Genomic DNA, 17,548 nt, shown 5'->3' with positions numbered 1-17,548 from the left:
AACCACGGCCAGGTAACTCTGAATAAGATTAATTGCTACACATTCCCTTCCTCTTCGCAATTTTTATCCTACTTAATCTTCTATTCCACTTTTCTATGGAACAGTGCTATATCCTTACGGACTCCGATTCCACTCTTACCTATGTCTGCTAGCTGGGTGTTGAGCGAGACCCTCTCTTTGCATAAACTGGTATATCACTATCGACTTTGCTGCTGTTACTCAAATTTAAGCCAGCCGAGGATTTGCTCCATTGACTTTCATGGATTTATTTTTAATTTATTACTCTGAGTTCAGAATCAAGAGCTCTGGATATAAATCTTGAACATAAACAGACAATTTCCAAATCTAAACAGTATAGCCACAAGTACCATACAGAAAACCAAGCTAGGTATGTATAGAACTGTCTGAAAAGTTAACCAAATGTTGCTGTGCATTTATTAGTAGTTTACTGTTTATTAAACATTAAATCAAGATCCAAAAAACTGAATTAATTTAAATGAAGTATTGTTTAGTGAAATGGGAGCCTGTCAAAATAGTTGTTGGGGAGGACAATTAATTGGTACAAATGTGAGTGCAAACTTTGTTTTTAAACTTTAAAGCGTGTCGTTTGTAGTATACAATGTATGTGCACAATACAAATTCCATACATTTTCCTCAGTGACAATAAAAAGCGCAGTTTATTATAAACTGAAGTAAAAATTAAAATAAAAAAAAAGAAGAAGATCACAGTTTTGTCATTGGTATGTGAAGGTTGTTCCAAGGGCCCATCCAGAGCTCCTCTTCATCTGACTGTGTGTGTTCACTGTGCGACTCCAAGGGCTCTTTGACATCCTCGTTAGCAACAACCGATTCCTGCTCTTCTGTGCTTTTCATTTTGGAGCCCCCTGGCCTCGTTACTATACTTTCGGCCCCTATCGTAGAGGAAGCAAATGAGACACTGCAAGGTCTTGTGTTCATTTTATCACTGGACGAGGGTCCCTTTGACAACGTGTTCAGTGGGACATTCTCCTCGTGTGTCACTGCAAGCTTGTCCAGCTTCTTGAACTGTTTCCCCAGCCGCACTGGAGACGTGACTTTCAAATTATTACCAAGGCCAACGCGACGGGTTCTGACCACAGAGCCGTTCTGCGCGATGTAGATGTTACCATTGATGTTGTTCTGAATATTCGGGTTGTTAAGACGATTCCTCTGGCTGGAATCAGGAGCGCTGTCTTCTCCAGTGGAGCTGGTCTCGTACTCCGGGTCGACTATCAACTTGATCCTTTTCTTTCTGGCCCACTGTTTGACAATAAATAGAAATAGCGTTAAATCGCAGCGCTATTTCTTACGTTTCCATGTCCCTTTTCTATCTCTTACCTTGTCTTTTATCTAGACGCTCATATGAATTGTTATTCACTTGGTCCTTTATACCCTTCCTCTTATCTCCTCTAAATATTTGGTTGTACACAGATATTTTTGTGTTTTGATTATCACTGTATGCCCCTGCCAAATGTACCTAATGCTTAAACACCCCAAGAGTTCTAGGGACAAAGACGGATAACTTCATTTGAGTTCACGAACTGCATACTGAGAGTCAGGCAGAATGTATAAAAACGGTGATTTAGCGGCAAATTTGGCTTGTGTTTTTGTTTTTGCTAAAAAAAAAAAAAAAGCATTCAGATGTGCTCCCATTAAGTCAAGCGCTCCTCTCTGGAGAATCCTGAGAATGGAGACATCACTTTCTGCAAGAAAACTTCAGATACTGGCAAGCCAGTCATGTTTTGACAAAGCAACTTCTCAGCCTGTCTCACAGAGAGAGATGAAAAGCAACGAGATTAGAACCCCCTTCTAACAGAAACTGGAAGGCATGGATGATGAAGCCATTGTGTGATACTTCTGAAACTACCGTAACTAATGGGTAAATGCTTGGAAGGCCTCAGAAATTTTCTCCCAGAATATTACTACACCGTAAATTCAGTGCAGAAGTGGCATTGAGCAGCTCTTTTGTCTGCACAACACCTCAAGTAGAGAAAGATCTGGGGACCTACAGGAGGGAAAATCTCAGGCATGACGTTGGCAAAATTGGCTGCTTTTAAATAGAAAAGCTTGATGTAAGGCTTCGTGCCAGTTCCAATCTAGTGGAACCAATGGAGATGCTTTGCTTTTAATTGGAAGATGTTGGAGAAAGGAGGCTTTAGATTTTATATAATGGATATATTTTTTTAAAGAATTAAGGCATACCATTTTCATGTTGCTGTGACTCTGTACTAACAGTGATTACACAAACCCCATTACTTAGGTAGATTTATAATTGAACTCTTCAAAATAAATGCCTCCTTGCAGCTCCCTGAAACAAGCTACTATCACTCTTGAATTAAGAATGAAAACACTGTTACTTCACTAAGGCAGCAGATACCATCACAGTTAACTCCCACTGCAGTACATACATGCACACCCCAAAAGCCAGTTTTTAGAGAAAGAAAATCATGCGAGGTACTAATGGGTGATGATTACTCATAAGCTTTTGAGAAGTTACACTTTGTACAAAGTACTCAGAGGACTACTCTTATGTTCCTGATAAAGACATACAATTTCCTTTCCACAGATATATTCAGGTGGATGCAAAGACTGACTAGTTTAAATGGGATTTACACTAAAATACCACGTGCAGCTACAAGTCTGTGCTGTATGGGAATACAAAGAAGTGGGTAAATGTTTGTAAATCTAGTCGACATTTCAACTGGAATTAAAGACAGTGGTTGAAAAGTTAGGATCAGGCTTTGCAGTGCCACACCAATTGTCCTGCCAGGGTAACTCCACAGCAGGCTCAAGTATCTTAAAAATGCAAATGTTTTTCTCTCCCTCGTCTAAGAGAGACTTCCCGACAGAGCTTTGGTGCATATGCCAGAATCTGTAGTAGCTTTAAAGAACTCACAAGACTAATCCAATCCTGGCTCAAAGCTTTAATTTTATTTAGGTTTCTAATGGCTTATCTGGCTAAATCCAGTGGCTGAGAAACAGCTCTACAAGGTAAGTAGAGCTTGCGTGTATTCGCAGCTTGCCTGCTCCGTGGGCTGCCAGCAGGGATGAGAGCTCCTTGAGGAGGTACATCGTGCAGAGGTTGCTTCTTACAGGAAAACACAAAGGCCACTTGTGCTATCAGTAACAGATGTCCTTCCTACACAAATATTCTCATTCTGAGCGGAACTCTGCTAATTAAAGTGCTGCAAGATTTATCTGTGGAATCACATCAGATATTCTGGGTTATTGTGTTTTAAAAGGCAGATACCAAAATATGCAACAAAGGTGAAGGTTACCTTCAGCAATACTTTGCTGTTACACACCTCAAACTTTTAAACAGGTGTTTAAAAAAAACTGAAATAAAATCACAGTACTGTTAGGTGGGAAGGGCAGAAGTTGGACCTTGTCATCCACTTCCCTTTTCTGACCAAGGTCACTTCGTACACCTACCTCTGCATTCCTGTCCAGTACACCACTGGTACCTGAAACCTGAAATTTCATGATCCAGAAACAGTTTAATCCCAGCCTTACTAGTAAAACTCTGCAACTTTGGGAGCGCTTTGCTGCAGTTTCTGTTGTCCTCCCTGCAAGCAGGGCTAATGTTTACAGCAGAGAACTCATCAGAAGATTAGCACATGTACAGCAGGGGAGCACAAGGTGAAACCATGCGTGACTTCCTAAGGCTTTTCATCCTTATCACCGTTTCCTGTTCTTCACCAATTTCCATGTTTTGTCCCTTTTCCTTCCTGCAGCGTTCCATTTAATGACAGACGTAACCTGCATGAAATAGGGCCCTTCCTAGGTTTGTGCCATCAGCTTTGTCAAGCTATCCATCACAGCTAATGCGAAATGCAATGTCAATTTGCCTCACAACATGCATAATGCAAAAAGTATAAATCTAAGAACACGATGCCTCTAACTACATTATGGACGTTAGCAGAGAGAAAGAAGTACTGCTTCCTGCCATTGCTTAATGAGAACAAATCTTTCTATACCCACCACAAAGTACACCTGAGCGGTGTCTCAGAGGAATTGCATGAGTTCAGTTTTCTACAGTTCTAAAAAGACAGCACACGGGGGTCAAATACTGCAGGAATAAGCTTTGGCATTTTCTCTTGGCTGTCGCTAGTCAAGTGTGTATTGCTTAGGAAAGACCACACAGAAGGCACAGCAAACAAGAGCACTCCTTACTGCAAAACATCCACCTACTGTCACTCCTTTTTAAAAGGACGTAGAATCACCGGTGGTCTCTGACTCCGTAACAGCAGTATCCAGGGTCTCATCTGACTGAGACTGACTGTTTTCCGGCAACATCTTTTTTCTTATTTTCTTTTTTTTCAGGTGGGTGTCCGAACTTTGATTCTCAGTATCAGGGGAAGTAGCAGTTTTACCAGAAGTGGCACTAGCTGTGCTTTGTGTCCCTTCAGTACCTTTGGAAGTAACGCTGATCTCACTTTCTAGGCAAGAAGATTCGTTCTTACTGACAGCTTCCTCCCTGTCACTCCCATCTGTATCAACCTCTTCTGTGCTTTCGTCCACGCTATCCTCAGCATTAATAGCCGATTTTTCTCTCTTCCCTTCTTCAGTAGCGGCGGTTTTTGCATTGGCAGGTGTTTCAGAAACTGCCTCATCCGAGTTATCTGCCCTCTCGTCAGCACTTGCGCCGACTTGCTCCGCATCTTCTTGTTCATCTTCTTCAGACACCTCTTCTATCGTGTCTTCTATTTCAATGCTGGCGGAGGAGGTTTTGCTCTTATAGCTGGATCCTGAAGTTTTCCTGTAGCTCGTGTCCCTGTCACTGCCTGATGCATTAGAGCCAGTGTTTGATTTTTGGCTGGATCGCCTTACTTTGCCACGAGAGCTACCTCCTGTACTTTTTATACTGGACCTTTCAGTGCTTCTTCTACTGCTGGACTCACTAGTCCCTGATCTGCTGAACGAACTCTGCGTAGATGAGCTCTTTGACAGGCTACCATCTTCATCACTGTCAGAGTCTTCCTCATCATCGTCCTCTTCGGATGAGTCCCCCTCGGATTCACTGCTTGAGCTGGATCCAGAGTCGTCGTCAGAATCACCAAAATCGTGCCCAGTGTCTTCATCCGAGTCCACAGTACTTTCAGTGGCTTCATCTTGGTCCAGAGTTACTTTCAAGTAGTCTTTATCTTCTGACTCCGAGCCAGAGCTACTGCTCTGCTCGGATGATTCATCTGAAGTGTATCTTCTTCTCTTTTTCTTCTTCTCATAATCACTATCCTCATGTTCACTCTCTGCTGTGATATTTATTGAAACTCCTGGTTTTGCTTCATCTCCTTTATATTCTTCCTCTCCTTTTCCTCTCGCTGAATCTGATCTAATAGGCTCTTGAAATTTTCTGGAGACACTAATGCGTTTTAACACGTGATTTAGTTTTCTCATCGAAGGCCTGTCATCTGTCGATTTCTGGAAGTAACTCCCCCTGATAATCATGCTTTTCTCACCACCCACTTGGTGAGCTGACATCAACTTGGCATAACTGGAATCCTTCCTACCGCTTTTCACTTTCTGCAGAATCATGGGGAATATCTTTGCCTTCTTCCATGGGGAGCGAGCAGACTCAGTTCCTCCTACTGGTTTGTGAGCACTGGCTGCTACGCGGCTTAAATGCATCACTGCTTTTTCCCTGGCTGGTCCTATATGCTCTTCCAGAACCACGTCTTAGATCCATCCCACCACCTAAAGGTCTACCTTCTATTTGAGCCCCTGCTCTCTGGCTTATACCTCTGCTTGAAGGACCTGGACTCATCCCCTGCAAATTGTGAAAATGGAACTTGGTTACAATTTGAAAGGCAGTTACTATGAAAACTCATACCTTAAAATAAGTCAGAGGGAACAAATGCAATGGCCTTTCCCAGCCACAGAACTCACTTACCTGTTTTAGAATAGCTTTTAACCAAATTTATGGGGAAAGCTGTACTTCCAGCATAGGCTGCAAGTGCACAACTACCTAACTCTGCAACAGGAAAAAATACCAGCTCAGAAATGTTCTCTCTTCTCCTTTAATCACAAGTGGATTAGGAGTCTAGCATGTCTGAAAATTAGATTAAAAAAAAAATAAAAGGAACATTTATGTCAACTTTCTTCTGGCTGCCACTGACATTTTAAAATTTCTTCAGTTGTGAACTCTATGATAAACGAGTTCAGGCGACTGCTTTTCTCAGTGGAAAATCAGCAGTTATAGGCTGAATATTAGTGCTACCCCCTTTGGTTAACAATATAAAATGGAATTACCTAAGGCTATGTGGATTTTGCTTTGAACTAGAAATCTGCAATGAGGAAAAAGTAGCTGTGGCTATTAAAAGAAACTTTGCAATTCCTTTTTATATCTAGAAAAAGGTGCTGACACAATCTTTAGCCGTCATCAGGAGGGCAAACTGTGATTGGCACTGGAAGAGCTGCGTAACTGGTCTATACAGAATACAATATTTCAGTCAATTATGAAATACACTCGACAAGGTCTAATGGTCCTTCATCTCGCTGCAGAGCCAGAATCCACACACCAGAGACGCACCAGAGATGCTTACCTCTTCTGCCGTCGATCCATGCGGACTATAGTAGTAGCCACCGTCGTTCTCCACCACGACTTCTCCGTACTCATCGTACATCCCTGAAGGAGACAGCAATCGGCGGCGGCTCCCATACTGAGGCAGCTCATACCTGGCAAAAACACCATCGTCTCTCGATAACGGGCACCAACAAATGCGCGTGCTCGCATGCCGAAAGGACGAGAATTCCTTTGCTCTCCCGTCTCCCTACCTCTGAGAAGGTTATTATTCCTTTCTTCTCAGTGGCAACACAATCCAAAACCTCTTCCTATTTCAATGGGCCACAAGCCCATTACAGCTGGGGAGGCCCCAAAACATGAAGTCTCCAGGATCAGGCAAGAATCCCCCAAGTGCAATGACCTTCTTTCCAGGTACCTGAGCTTTTCGGAGGATCTTTTTTATAATTAGGGAATGAAAGAGCGGGTTCCCTGGGACAAGTTCTGGAAAATCACTGTGGGCTTGTAAGAACAGCAGTGACCCCTGAAGTGCCTGCAGTCTGATGGGTATGATCAGAACAAGGCAAGATGGTGGGTTTTTGGGTAAATGTAAAAGGCCAGATGCTGGTGGGAACTGTGAGCAGAAAGTATCCGTCACTGCACCCAGGCTGATGAGCCACAAAAGTGGAGGAGATGATGGAAATTAATTTCCAAGACAGCAGAAATATGCAAATGAAAAGTGAACATAAAACCAGCATGATAGATGGGGAATGCACTCTGCAAGCGTAATAATTGGATTCCTAAAGAAGCAGGGAGTTCTATAACGCCCCCTTAACTTTTAATAAGAGTTCTGTTGTCAGTGCACGCCTTCCTAGACACAAAGATTAAAGTAATCCTGAGGTGAAGGCAAGTCTCCAGATTAGACGCTGTAATAATAAACATCACCAACCTGGAAAAGCAGCGTTTTCAGAAACATAGAGGAAAAATGAAAATATACCCGTGCTCATAACTGTAGTAATCCTGCCCATAGTATTCCTGCCCTGGATCAATTCCAGACTCCATACTTAACTCCTGTCAAAAGAGAAACACCAATGGCATGTAAACAGTAACGACTAATGAAAAAGGCACCAAGAACAGTATCTTAAAGTGCAAACCAGCAAAGTAAAACATGATAATTTGAGGGACACTGACAACTGTCAAGAAACCAACAGCGGCTTTACGTGACCCCTTCCCTGGCATATTCCCTGGGAGCGTGCGTTCTAAGTCAGCTGAACGTAGACGCTGCTCTGCTGCGGGACGCTGTACGAAACCCTCATTCAGTAAGCTGGACTCACGCTGCCGCCTCTCCTGCCTCTCTCAGAGGAAGAAGCTCTGCTGAAAGGTTAGGGCTATTTTATTACAGTGACTGTCAGGTCTCCTTAGGTTTTCTCAACCACCAACAATCATGAGCAGCGTTAGAGTATGCTAAGGTCTGCATCCTACGAAAGTGCCAGCGTGTCCGTAAGCTCCTTTCACACACTGTCTGTTATCAGGCTGCTCTGTGGGATACCTCCGAACTGCAGTATTGCCACAGAGCGCCGGGGCTTGGGTTTCAGCAAGGGACTGCGTGTCGTCTCCATCTCACAGCTGCCTAGAGGTTTTTCTCCTGTCCAATGAATTCCAAGTTGTGTCAGAGCATCTCCTACTGATCATGTCTGCAGAAACTACTGCCATATCGTACCACAAAAAGACCATCGATAGCAACATCTCACAAAAGCTACATTTGCTCTATTGATTATTCTGGAAACGATACCGGAAATCTTCTAAAAGATTTGAAATGGAAAGAATTGGGTCTATAATCCAGAGCGGCCTTCGCACTTCACAGCAGCGTGCTAATGCTTTCATTACCTCGACAGACCAGCTGCTTAGCTCATCTGTAGGTACAATAATCGACTCCCAGTTGACTGACATCTAAAATGAAATTATTCTGCCTGTGAATCTGGACATGAAACTGGGAAAGCTTTCCATCTGCCCGATGAAGTCCATGGGAGCAACTGTAAGATGCTCAAGGGGAAAATACCAACACGTGGGAAATTTAAGGTATTTAATTAAAACAACACAAATGGAGTAACAATATCAGGACTTTCCTTTTCATCTAAAAGAGTCAGGGTGGGAAATATGACCGAAGACAGACAAGTTTTTGCTAGGAAATTACGTGAAAGCCATTAAAAAAGAAATGAAAAATAATGGTACCTCTGGTCTGAGAAGGGAAGGTCTCAGCAACTGCTGTTGCTGCAAAAGAAAATTAGAAAGGGATTAATTAGGCAGCAACAATTAAAGTGCTGGTCATTTGTGTCTGAGTTAAGACTGAAAGAAATCCTGAAAGCACCGGTCCTTCAGAGCCTGTTGTAGGGAAGTCACCTGGATACCCCACACTCGCTGAGAAGCAGAACACGGCGAAGCACCTAACATAGTAAAATCACCTTACACTCCGCTATTTCTTCTGCCTAAAATAAAATTAAATTCCTGGTTTATGTGGTGATTCTCTAAATTATTTAACGCAGAACCTCCGTCAGAGCCCCGGAGAGCTCTTGCGTGATGTATTCTGGAGGCAGCAGGGAGAGAATGGCAGACAAAAACTGACCCACAACAGGCAGAAAGCACATCCATGGGAACCCACAGTAAAGTCTGTGCTTCAGCTACTTAAAACCTGAAGTGATTTGGTTTCTTACCCAAGCTTCTACTGCAATACCACTGCTTTAATTATCTACCTATATGTATATATTTCTGTGGCTTTTGACCGAGTACCTCGTAGCCCCAAATTCACCCTACCGCTGAGACAGTGAAGGATTCTCTCAGTTGTTTTCTCCACAGCTTAGGTGTGATTTCCTTCTGTAAGCAGCACGCAGTCAGAGAAGCACGCTGACGTGAGGTTAAAGACCCCGGGAGGCTGCACGGAGAGGAACGACAGGGCAACAGGGCTCCTCTCAGGTGTGTCACAGCTAAACATGGGTTGTTTTTGGTAATCATGCTGTTAATTACTCTACAGCTCCGGTTTTGTAAATGAGGATCAGATTTACTCAGGAAGAATCAGTACCGCTGTCCCCGGTCTCCCCTCAAAACTTAGTGACACTATTTCAGCCAAGTTTCTGGGCCGAAACCAAAGCCCTCAGAGATGAGGAAGTCCTGTATCTGAACTGAGAGACACAAATCAGCCCTGCAAATGGAGGAGAAATCACAGCAGAACAACAGAGCGCTTGTGATTCGTAGACCGCTACCGAAGAAGGAGCAGCAGGCTCCTGACGCACGCTCTAAGATTAGTAAAACTGACCCCGCTCTCAAGCCGTAAACGTCAGCCTTTCTGACAGAAATGCATTTTGGGGAACATTCCAATTATTAAACGGGTTCATCCCTATTTCTGAAGGAAACTCCCAGCGTGGCTGATTGCCGGAGATGAAGATGCTGTAAGAACAGCACAGAGCTGCACAGAAGGTCCGTGCAGCGGCAGCACAGGCCCGCGGCAGCGGGCTCCGGCAGACGATGAGGCCCGCCCCAAGAAAACACAGCAAGCCTGGGGGAAACTGTTTGGGCAGTTTGTTGAGCCGCCCTCTCCTAGCCTGGAGGTTGTATTGAGGCCACAATGGTTACTAGCCCCCATTGCATCTATGCCTCGTGAAATTTTTTGGGGCACTTTATATTTAGGTTGCCCAGAGAAGCTGTGGATGCCCAATCCCTGGAAGTGTCCAAGGCCAGGCTGGATGAGGCTTTGAGCAACCTGGTCTAGTGGAAGGTGTCCCTGCCCATGGCAGGGGGGTTGGAACTGGATGGGCTTTAAGGTCCCTTCCAACCCAAACCATTCTATGATTCTATGATTCTATACTATATATTTCTGGCCTCTACAACGCCCCACAGCAATGAGTGTCCCAACGTAGGCTGTTCGGGGAAATTATGCTGATGGACTTTGTATTTGAAACAGAAGTGGGGAACTGCCTTACCTCTTGCTGTGCATATCCTCGCCTAGAAGTCAGAAAAAGAAAAAAAAACTGATTAATATACTTCTCAGAGACTATACAAAGACACATATTGGCATTCTGTCTGGAGGGAGGTGAAAAGATAATGCAATTAGAAATATTAGCAGCAAGAAAAGTACGTTTCAACAACACAAAATATGTTTTTCTTTAGATTTGCTCTGGACATCGGAATTAGTGCAGGAGAAAGGCTAGAGAATCTTTGGGATCTTTTCTTGCTTGAGATTGCAAATGAATGAGAATCCCCAATCCCCAAAAGCCAGAGAGCCAGTGCAGCCCGTGGAACACAGCGAAGGGAAAGGGGGGAAAGGCTATGTTTGGTTTTCCCTGCGATCCCGGAAGAGAGGTCCGGCCCAGTCACCTTCCCAGAGACCACCCACGGGAAGACTCATTTCACGCATCTGCTTAAGCAGTGAAACAGTCTCTCTGCTACTTCGGGACTTGCTCTATCCACTCGGGACTTGATAGAAATTGGCCTGGAGCTTCCATTACTAATTTCTTGTAACAACATTATTATTAAAATTACACATTTCCCAACATCACCTATGCGGGGCGGGGTGGGGGAGTTAAATTATTTTTGCTGTCTATGATTATTTTGCCACAGGCATTGTGCTTTTGACGTCACTGGAAATTTGTTGTTGTTTTGATTCACTTTCTCTGAGCCATTCCTACGCATGACAAACTGCACTTCTGTCTACCAAGTTCCCCATTTTCACATTCTGTGCAAGAAAATTAAAACGGTTGAGACAAAACCAGGGAACATCAATTTAGGTCTTAGCATTATTATTAAGGATAAGCTTGGATTTTTTTAATTTTCTTTTTTTTTTTTTTTAAAGAAGGAAAGGGTAAATGCTCCAAATTATGTTGAGCTTAACCTAGTACACAGTCAGCAGTCTAGGGAAATTCTTTAATTACACTTGAGTAAATAATAAAGAGCGGAGTAGAAGTCCTTTTAATTCTTTAATATCAGCATCTATAAAGTTTTCTATTAATATTCAACACATGGAATTGATTATCAGCATTAAATTAATGCTGTTGCCCATATAATACAAAACTAATGAACAACTGAAATGAAGATTTATCATCAAAAGATGATCTGGGACTTTTCAAAGCCCACTTGAGGAACACTGTATTTAGTTTCCATATCGCCTACAACAATCTCCAGATGAAAGTCTGCGTTGCACAGAAAGTAAGCTTATTAATCTTAATTGCTCTCAAGTAGTTACTATATTGCAGATTAAAAGTGTAATATAGGTAATTCTCATTCAATTTGGAATTCAACTTCTTTAAAAACAGCCCCACACTGTGTTTGGAGAGATGCTTGTATTTCTCTTACAGTTTTCTGTGGCCATGAGTAGAAATAAAAAAAAGCCCCCAAAAGACAAAAAATACCCATTCACTCAATACAGCACAAGGATCTATTCTGACAAAAAGGCAAAGGTCAAACCAGCAGCATTTCTTTCCAGGAAGGAAGTTCTCCACCGAGGGAGGAATTGCATCTGGATAAACATTATCAGCCAGACTTCACTGCAGTCAGTCAGAGAGAAATCTTCAAGGCAAAATGGGAAGCAAGGACACAGTGCCTATGATGATGTAGGATAATGTGACCGCTACTACAGACTGCTGGTACTTAACGTGACAGATAAAGCAAAAATGAATTCACATGTACAAAATGTGCCAACCTTTCCCAGGTCTGTATTGCTAGCACAGGTTAAAGGAACAGTGATTTGATTTGCCTAAAGCAACAATATTCCCAATTACTGGCATCCCAACAGGCATTTGCTATTCTGCACATTGTATCTGTTTTCATATTAAGAGCAAAAGCATCATAAACCCCAGATATTACAGACACTACTCAGAGGAGGCAACTGCTTGTCAATTTGCCCTGAAAATCTCTTAAAATGGAGGTTTCCTGCAGTTCATAGCTGGAACCGAAGAGGAAGGATCTGGAAAGGAGATGAGTAATGATAGGCTGCGGCTCAATTTCAGCTTTGCAAAGCAGCCCTCTCCACTGGAACAATCTCCGCTCCCGCTCAGAACTCAACCCAGTCGAGCGGATGATGAAAGGGTAAGAGATACACCCAGGGTCACATCAGACCCCAACCACCAAATCAACCAACCTGAGGAGAGGTCAATAAGCTTATAGATGCTCCGCTTCTTACCAACTACTACGTTGGTTATAATGCTTTGTAGTGCTGCAGAACTGCAGTAGCATCCAGACATCTCAATGGGATAGAACTTCCCCGGTTTAGGTTGAAAATACACGCCATTGTTACAGTTTCTTTCCTGGTCTAATAGAATGATTTTTTTAAAACAAAGGCTATTCAAAAAACCAGCAGGAGAACAAAGGTTGCATTACTTCCAGACAAAATGAAACTAGGTTTCATAAGCTTTCCAACCTAATAGAAGTTTCCTCATTAGCGAAGAGCTGATTACCATGGCTGCCACAGACTCTTCTGAGACGGATGAAACTAAATATTTAAAAAGGAGCTCCTGTGTGATGGCCAGCCTTTCTGCTTCACAAATACCACAAATTATTGTAGCCAAATACAACCTTTGGGGTTTCTGCTGTGAATTACTGAACACCTGCAGTGCTGCTGTCTGACAGCAGACGCTGCAGAATCAGGTCGTATTTGTCTAGTACTTCACTAGTGATGTAATGAACCCCACAAAAGCACCTGTTATGGGTCTACAAGCTCTGAAGTGGGATTTGGGGACTAAATTCAAACCTTTATCTTAGGGTTGATCCACTCTGAACACGCTTAGCACAGTAATTTCTCTCTAAACGCTCATCTCTGGACATTTTCCACTGTCCCACTGTCTCCACACCTGGACCGTCACAGACACCCAGAAGCAAGCCCACCCCTAAGCCGTCCTCCGATTCTGGCTCCTAAATCTAAAACGTTTCTCTACCTAATAGCTGCTGAACGTTGACAATTTGCTGCTGGTGCTGCAGTAGGGCCGCTCTTGGAGAACTCAGCATCATTGGCAGGTATTCTCCATGCGTGCGTCTCGTGAGTTAGCCAGATTCTGTCACAGCAAAAATGCTACGAGTGATAACAACTCCCCTCACGCATTTAGCAACCATGGGTGTCTTGGAACCACAGCCGTAGCCCAAAAGGAGTTTTAAGTAGAGAAAAGTTGTAATGTGTCAGTGAAATTTGTGTGATGATGTTTATGGGGTTTGGCTCTGGGACAAAGAAAGAGTTTCCGCAGTTTCCGACTGAAGCATCCACACATGTCCTAACTGCGGATTTAAAAAACAAAAGAGAAAAGAGAAAGAGCCAAGCACCATGGAAATGCTGAGTATCGCCAGACAGTCTGACAATCAATTACCTTTTTGCTCAGAATTTAGTTTCTCTTCATCATGTAATATCTCCCTCGCCCCTTACGTTTTTTAAAATTGTCATATTAAACACAGATAATTGGAGTTTTGGCAAATGACTAAAAGGAAACTTGCAAGTTGAACCCAACTAATGCCCAAACTGCTTTTACTTACCATTTTTTTCAAAGGACAAGCTAATGTACTATAATTTACATGTTTAATGTAAAGGTCTGAGTTGGATGACCGTGAGCAAAAAAGCCAGTAAATCAATCCACATGACATGGATTTTTACAAGTCCTTGAAAAATCTTCACTTGGTGACACTAATCAGAGTGACTTTATTACAATTTAAGATAAAGCAAGATGTTTCAGCTGGAAAGCTCATGGCAAAGTAGCATGGAAGTCAGAGACGCCGACAACACGCACATGCAAAATAAAAACCCAAACGCTTTGTACATGAAAGAAATTTACAAAATAAAAACTTTTAACACATAGTTACAATGTAAAAAAAACCGCAATGGAAGGCAGAACAGGGGTAACAGGAGGGAAGACAGGCAGGTTGACTGAGAAATCAAGACAAAACCCTTCTTCTGACTCGAGACGGAAACATGAGCTGAAAGACGGCGAGCATGCCAGCGGAGCGGAGCGCCGCGCCGTCTCCCACGGAATATGCAGATGCCTTACTGCAATAACTCCGGCTCACTCTCGCTGAGCCTGCTTACTACCAGCACTTGTTTTCTTTGACATCCAATATTTGACAGTAAGATTCCTCCCGGGTGGTACGTTTTATGGGCAAAGCAAGAGATTCCAATTACAGCTGCAGAAAAATCGGTCTGCTTACTGGTATTACCTACAGTGGAGGCTGCTTAACATAAAGCAGTATCAAGCTCTCGGCGTCTATGATGGATCCTTGGGTAAAAATGGACAGTTTTCCCCAAGAATTTTTGGTAAACAGACTAAGAACCAGCATCATAGAACAGCAAGATGTAGCTCTGAGAAAACAACTTGTAGAATTATATATTACAAATTTCCGAGCGAACGGGAAAGACGATGTCTCTCGGTTTGGGAATAGGACTGAATATGTAGTGACATACAGCAGAGAAAGGGAAAAAGTCCGAATTTCTAGAGAGTCTGAGGCAGATACCGTGTGCTGCATTAGAGTCATCTCACTCAAAATGTTACATGCAGAAAACATCCAACCGTAAATATTACAGTGCTGTCGACTGAGACGGGAAGCGTTTCTCAAGCTCCTCCACAACACAGCTCAGGTTGCCGTTCTGCTGGTTGTGCTCAGGCACAGCCTCTGGAGTCGGCAGCTCTGGCGTGGCAGCCGGTTTGAGCTTAGAAACCTGCTTGGGCAGGACGTGGTTTTTGTCTATTTGGCTGTACATGTTGGCCACAGACTTTTCGATCGCCGCTAAATTCTGAATGTTTTTAAGAATACCTTTCAGCTCCCTGCGGGGAGCAGGCTCTGGCACTGTGGCCGGTGGTGGTACAGCTGGCTCTTTGGCAGGGGATTTGGAATGCTTGGCAGGGAAGAGGTGCTGGGTGCTAAGAGGAGATGAAGAAGAAGAAGAAAGAGAAACGGTGGGCAGAGGAGGAGGATGTGGTGGCAACAGAGGAGGGGATGGAGGTGGTGGTGGCAGCGGAGGTGGCAGCAGTGGAGGCGGGGGTGGGGGAATTTTAGGTGGATCTGGAATGCTTTCTATAACTTCTTTGGTCTGAGGAGCTAGAAAACTTTGGCAAACTGATTTCTTTATCCTAAAAGACGGAGGAGTTGGTTTGCGAGCTGGTGGAGGAGAAAGTTCTTCAGGATAGTCGTGGTGAGTGATGATCACAGAGGGGACTGGAGAGGCCTCCGGTTCAACTACTTTAGCACAAGGTGTTGGAGAAGACAGAGGAGAAGAGCGAAGGCAAGGAGAAGCAACCACACTCCTAGGAGACTGCTCTAGCCCGTTCTCTCCTTCTTGGAAACAGATGCTGTGTGTTGGCGATCGGATGGATTTCACATCGGGAGATTTCACTTGCTTCATTTCCTGCAAAGCCTGCTGCTCAAACTGTCTCGCCTTCTCTTTCACAGTTAACTTGGGGCCACTCATTTTTTGAAATGGTGGACTGCTAATATCAACACTGCTATGCTGATTTTCAGTTTCTTCATTCTCTGCTTTGAGTCTCTCCTGTTGCCACTGAATGGGGTCCATGATACCTGGCCTGCTCAGAGAACCAGGAGGGTGTCTCTTAGTGATGTGAGTTGGTACCGTCCATGCACGGTGACTGCCTCCCAGGGAGGCATCTCTCAAGACTAGACTTGAAGGAGAAAGAGAGTCTAGAGTATCGTTCCGTTTCCGTAGAAACCCAGCAGCAGCGGGACTTTGAGTGACACCTTCCATGTATAATGGGTTTTGAGTAGTTAATGGGTTCTCATCAGATAAAAAAGTAATGTTACTTGAAGATTTGGGGAGATTATTGTTCAATGATCCATTGATATTAGATTGCTTGTGAGCCTCAATAGCACGGGAAGCAAAGCTGCTTATAACTCTCTGACGGTCTCCTTCTTCTAAGACTGACTTTTTTCCCCTGCTTTGTTGGAAATGGTAGAGAAGAAAAAGACTTGAAAGAAAAGAAGATAATCACATGTGAGGAAACATGCATGGACATAGATACTTATGAGAGAGAAAAAAAAAAGAACTTATGATATGAATCAGAGCCATTAAATTACTTCTAGCAAACTACTACTATCCAACAGAAAGATCACATTGACTAGACTAATGAGCAAGACATTTACTTTTACATCTTCTTTAAGGGATAAGGACTTGAGGAGGAAGAAAAATTAAAACAAGTTTTCAGCTACTCTGCAAGTTCAAAAATAAGGTGACTTCTTAAAAAAAACCCTTAGATTTCCCAAGTATCAGTCAGTACTGTGCCCTATCTTCCCACTGACACAAAACATCGATGCTGCTCAGTTGACACAGTTTCTCTGTGAGATAACATGGACTCGTGGAATGTATACTATATGTACGTGTAATTGCGTCTCCGTCATTCAGAGGGCAGTGGCACTGTGCCGTACCACACACGGCCAACACAGCATATTCACAGGGACTTTGATGTTAAACCTGTCGTGCACAAAAGCTCGGCTAGTCTGCAAATGACACGTCCAACTGGGCAGTCTTTCAGTGTGCCTGCACTGCCCTTTAAGGACTGGCCACAGGTCACACGCAGAACCAGAACCGTGGTTCCAGCCTGACCCCGCGACCCCAGGAAGAGCCAGAGGGGCACCTGGGCACACCTGAGGTGCAGACCCGTAGGGTCTCTGCACGGCTGGTGCCAGTCGGCTGAGTGTTGTACTCAGACCAGTCTCCTGACACTGATTATTAAAGAATTACCACGTTGGGCGTTGTTTCTTGCATTTACGATACCCATACTGGCACAGAAGTATCAATATGCGTATGAATTTCATCTCTGCACCAGATGAAACCAAATGAAAAAACCCTGCAGTTAGACTGCACTGAATTTCTACACCAAAAGTAGGTGGTTTTACCATTTTCTGGAATTCTAGCACCTCTGAGTGCCTCATTAAACTACCTTCCTCAAAAATTTTTAATACCACAAGCTTCTGAGCAGATTTTAAGATAAACAGTATTTTAAAATCAATATCCCCAAACTGCCTGCTAGAAAAGTGTGCCCTTAGAGCCCTATTTTA

At 43.5% G+C, this 17,548-nt stretch overlaps 1 protein-coding gene across 1 annotated transcript in view; it reads right to left on the bottom strand.

The window, feature by feature from the left end:
- Positions 1-258: 258 nt before the first annotated feature.
- Positions 259-17,548, bottom strand: part of LOC104514584 — a gene marked incomplete at its 5' end in the record, with an annotated part of 32,777 nt that continues 15,487 nt past the window's right edge. Inside the window, 7 exon segments of the mRNA XM_010158315.1 lie at positions 259-1,278; positions 4,342-5,656; positions 5,658-5,785; positions 6,561-6,693; positions 7,515-7,588; positions 8,750-8,788; positions 10,492-10,513. Of these exon segments, the coding sequence (XP_010156617.1) occupies positions 724-1,278; positions 4,342-5,656; positions 5,658-5,785; positions 6,561-6,693; positions 7,515-7,588; positions 8,750-8,788; positions 10,492-10,513 (2,266 nt within the window).

This window comes from Eurypyga helias, unplaced genomic scaffold, assembly GCF_000690775.1.
Source record: "Eurypyga helias isolate BGI_N326 unplaced genomic scaffold, ASM69077v1 scaffold9739, whole genome shotgun sequence".
Lineage (NCBI taxonomy): Eukaryota > Metazoa > Chordata > Aves > Eurypygiformes > Eurypygidae > Eurypyga > Eurypyga helias.
This window is presented reverse-complemented; position numbering and strand designations above follow the sequence as displayed.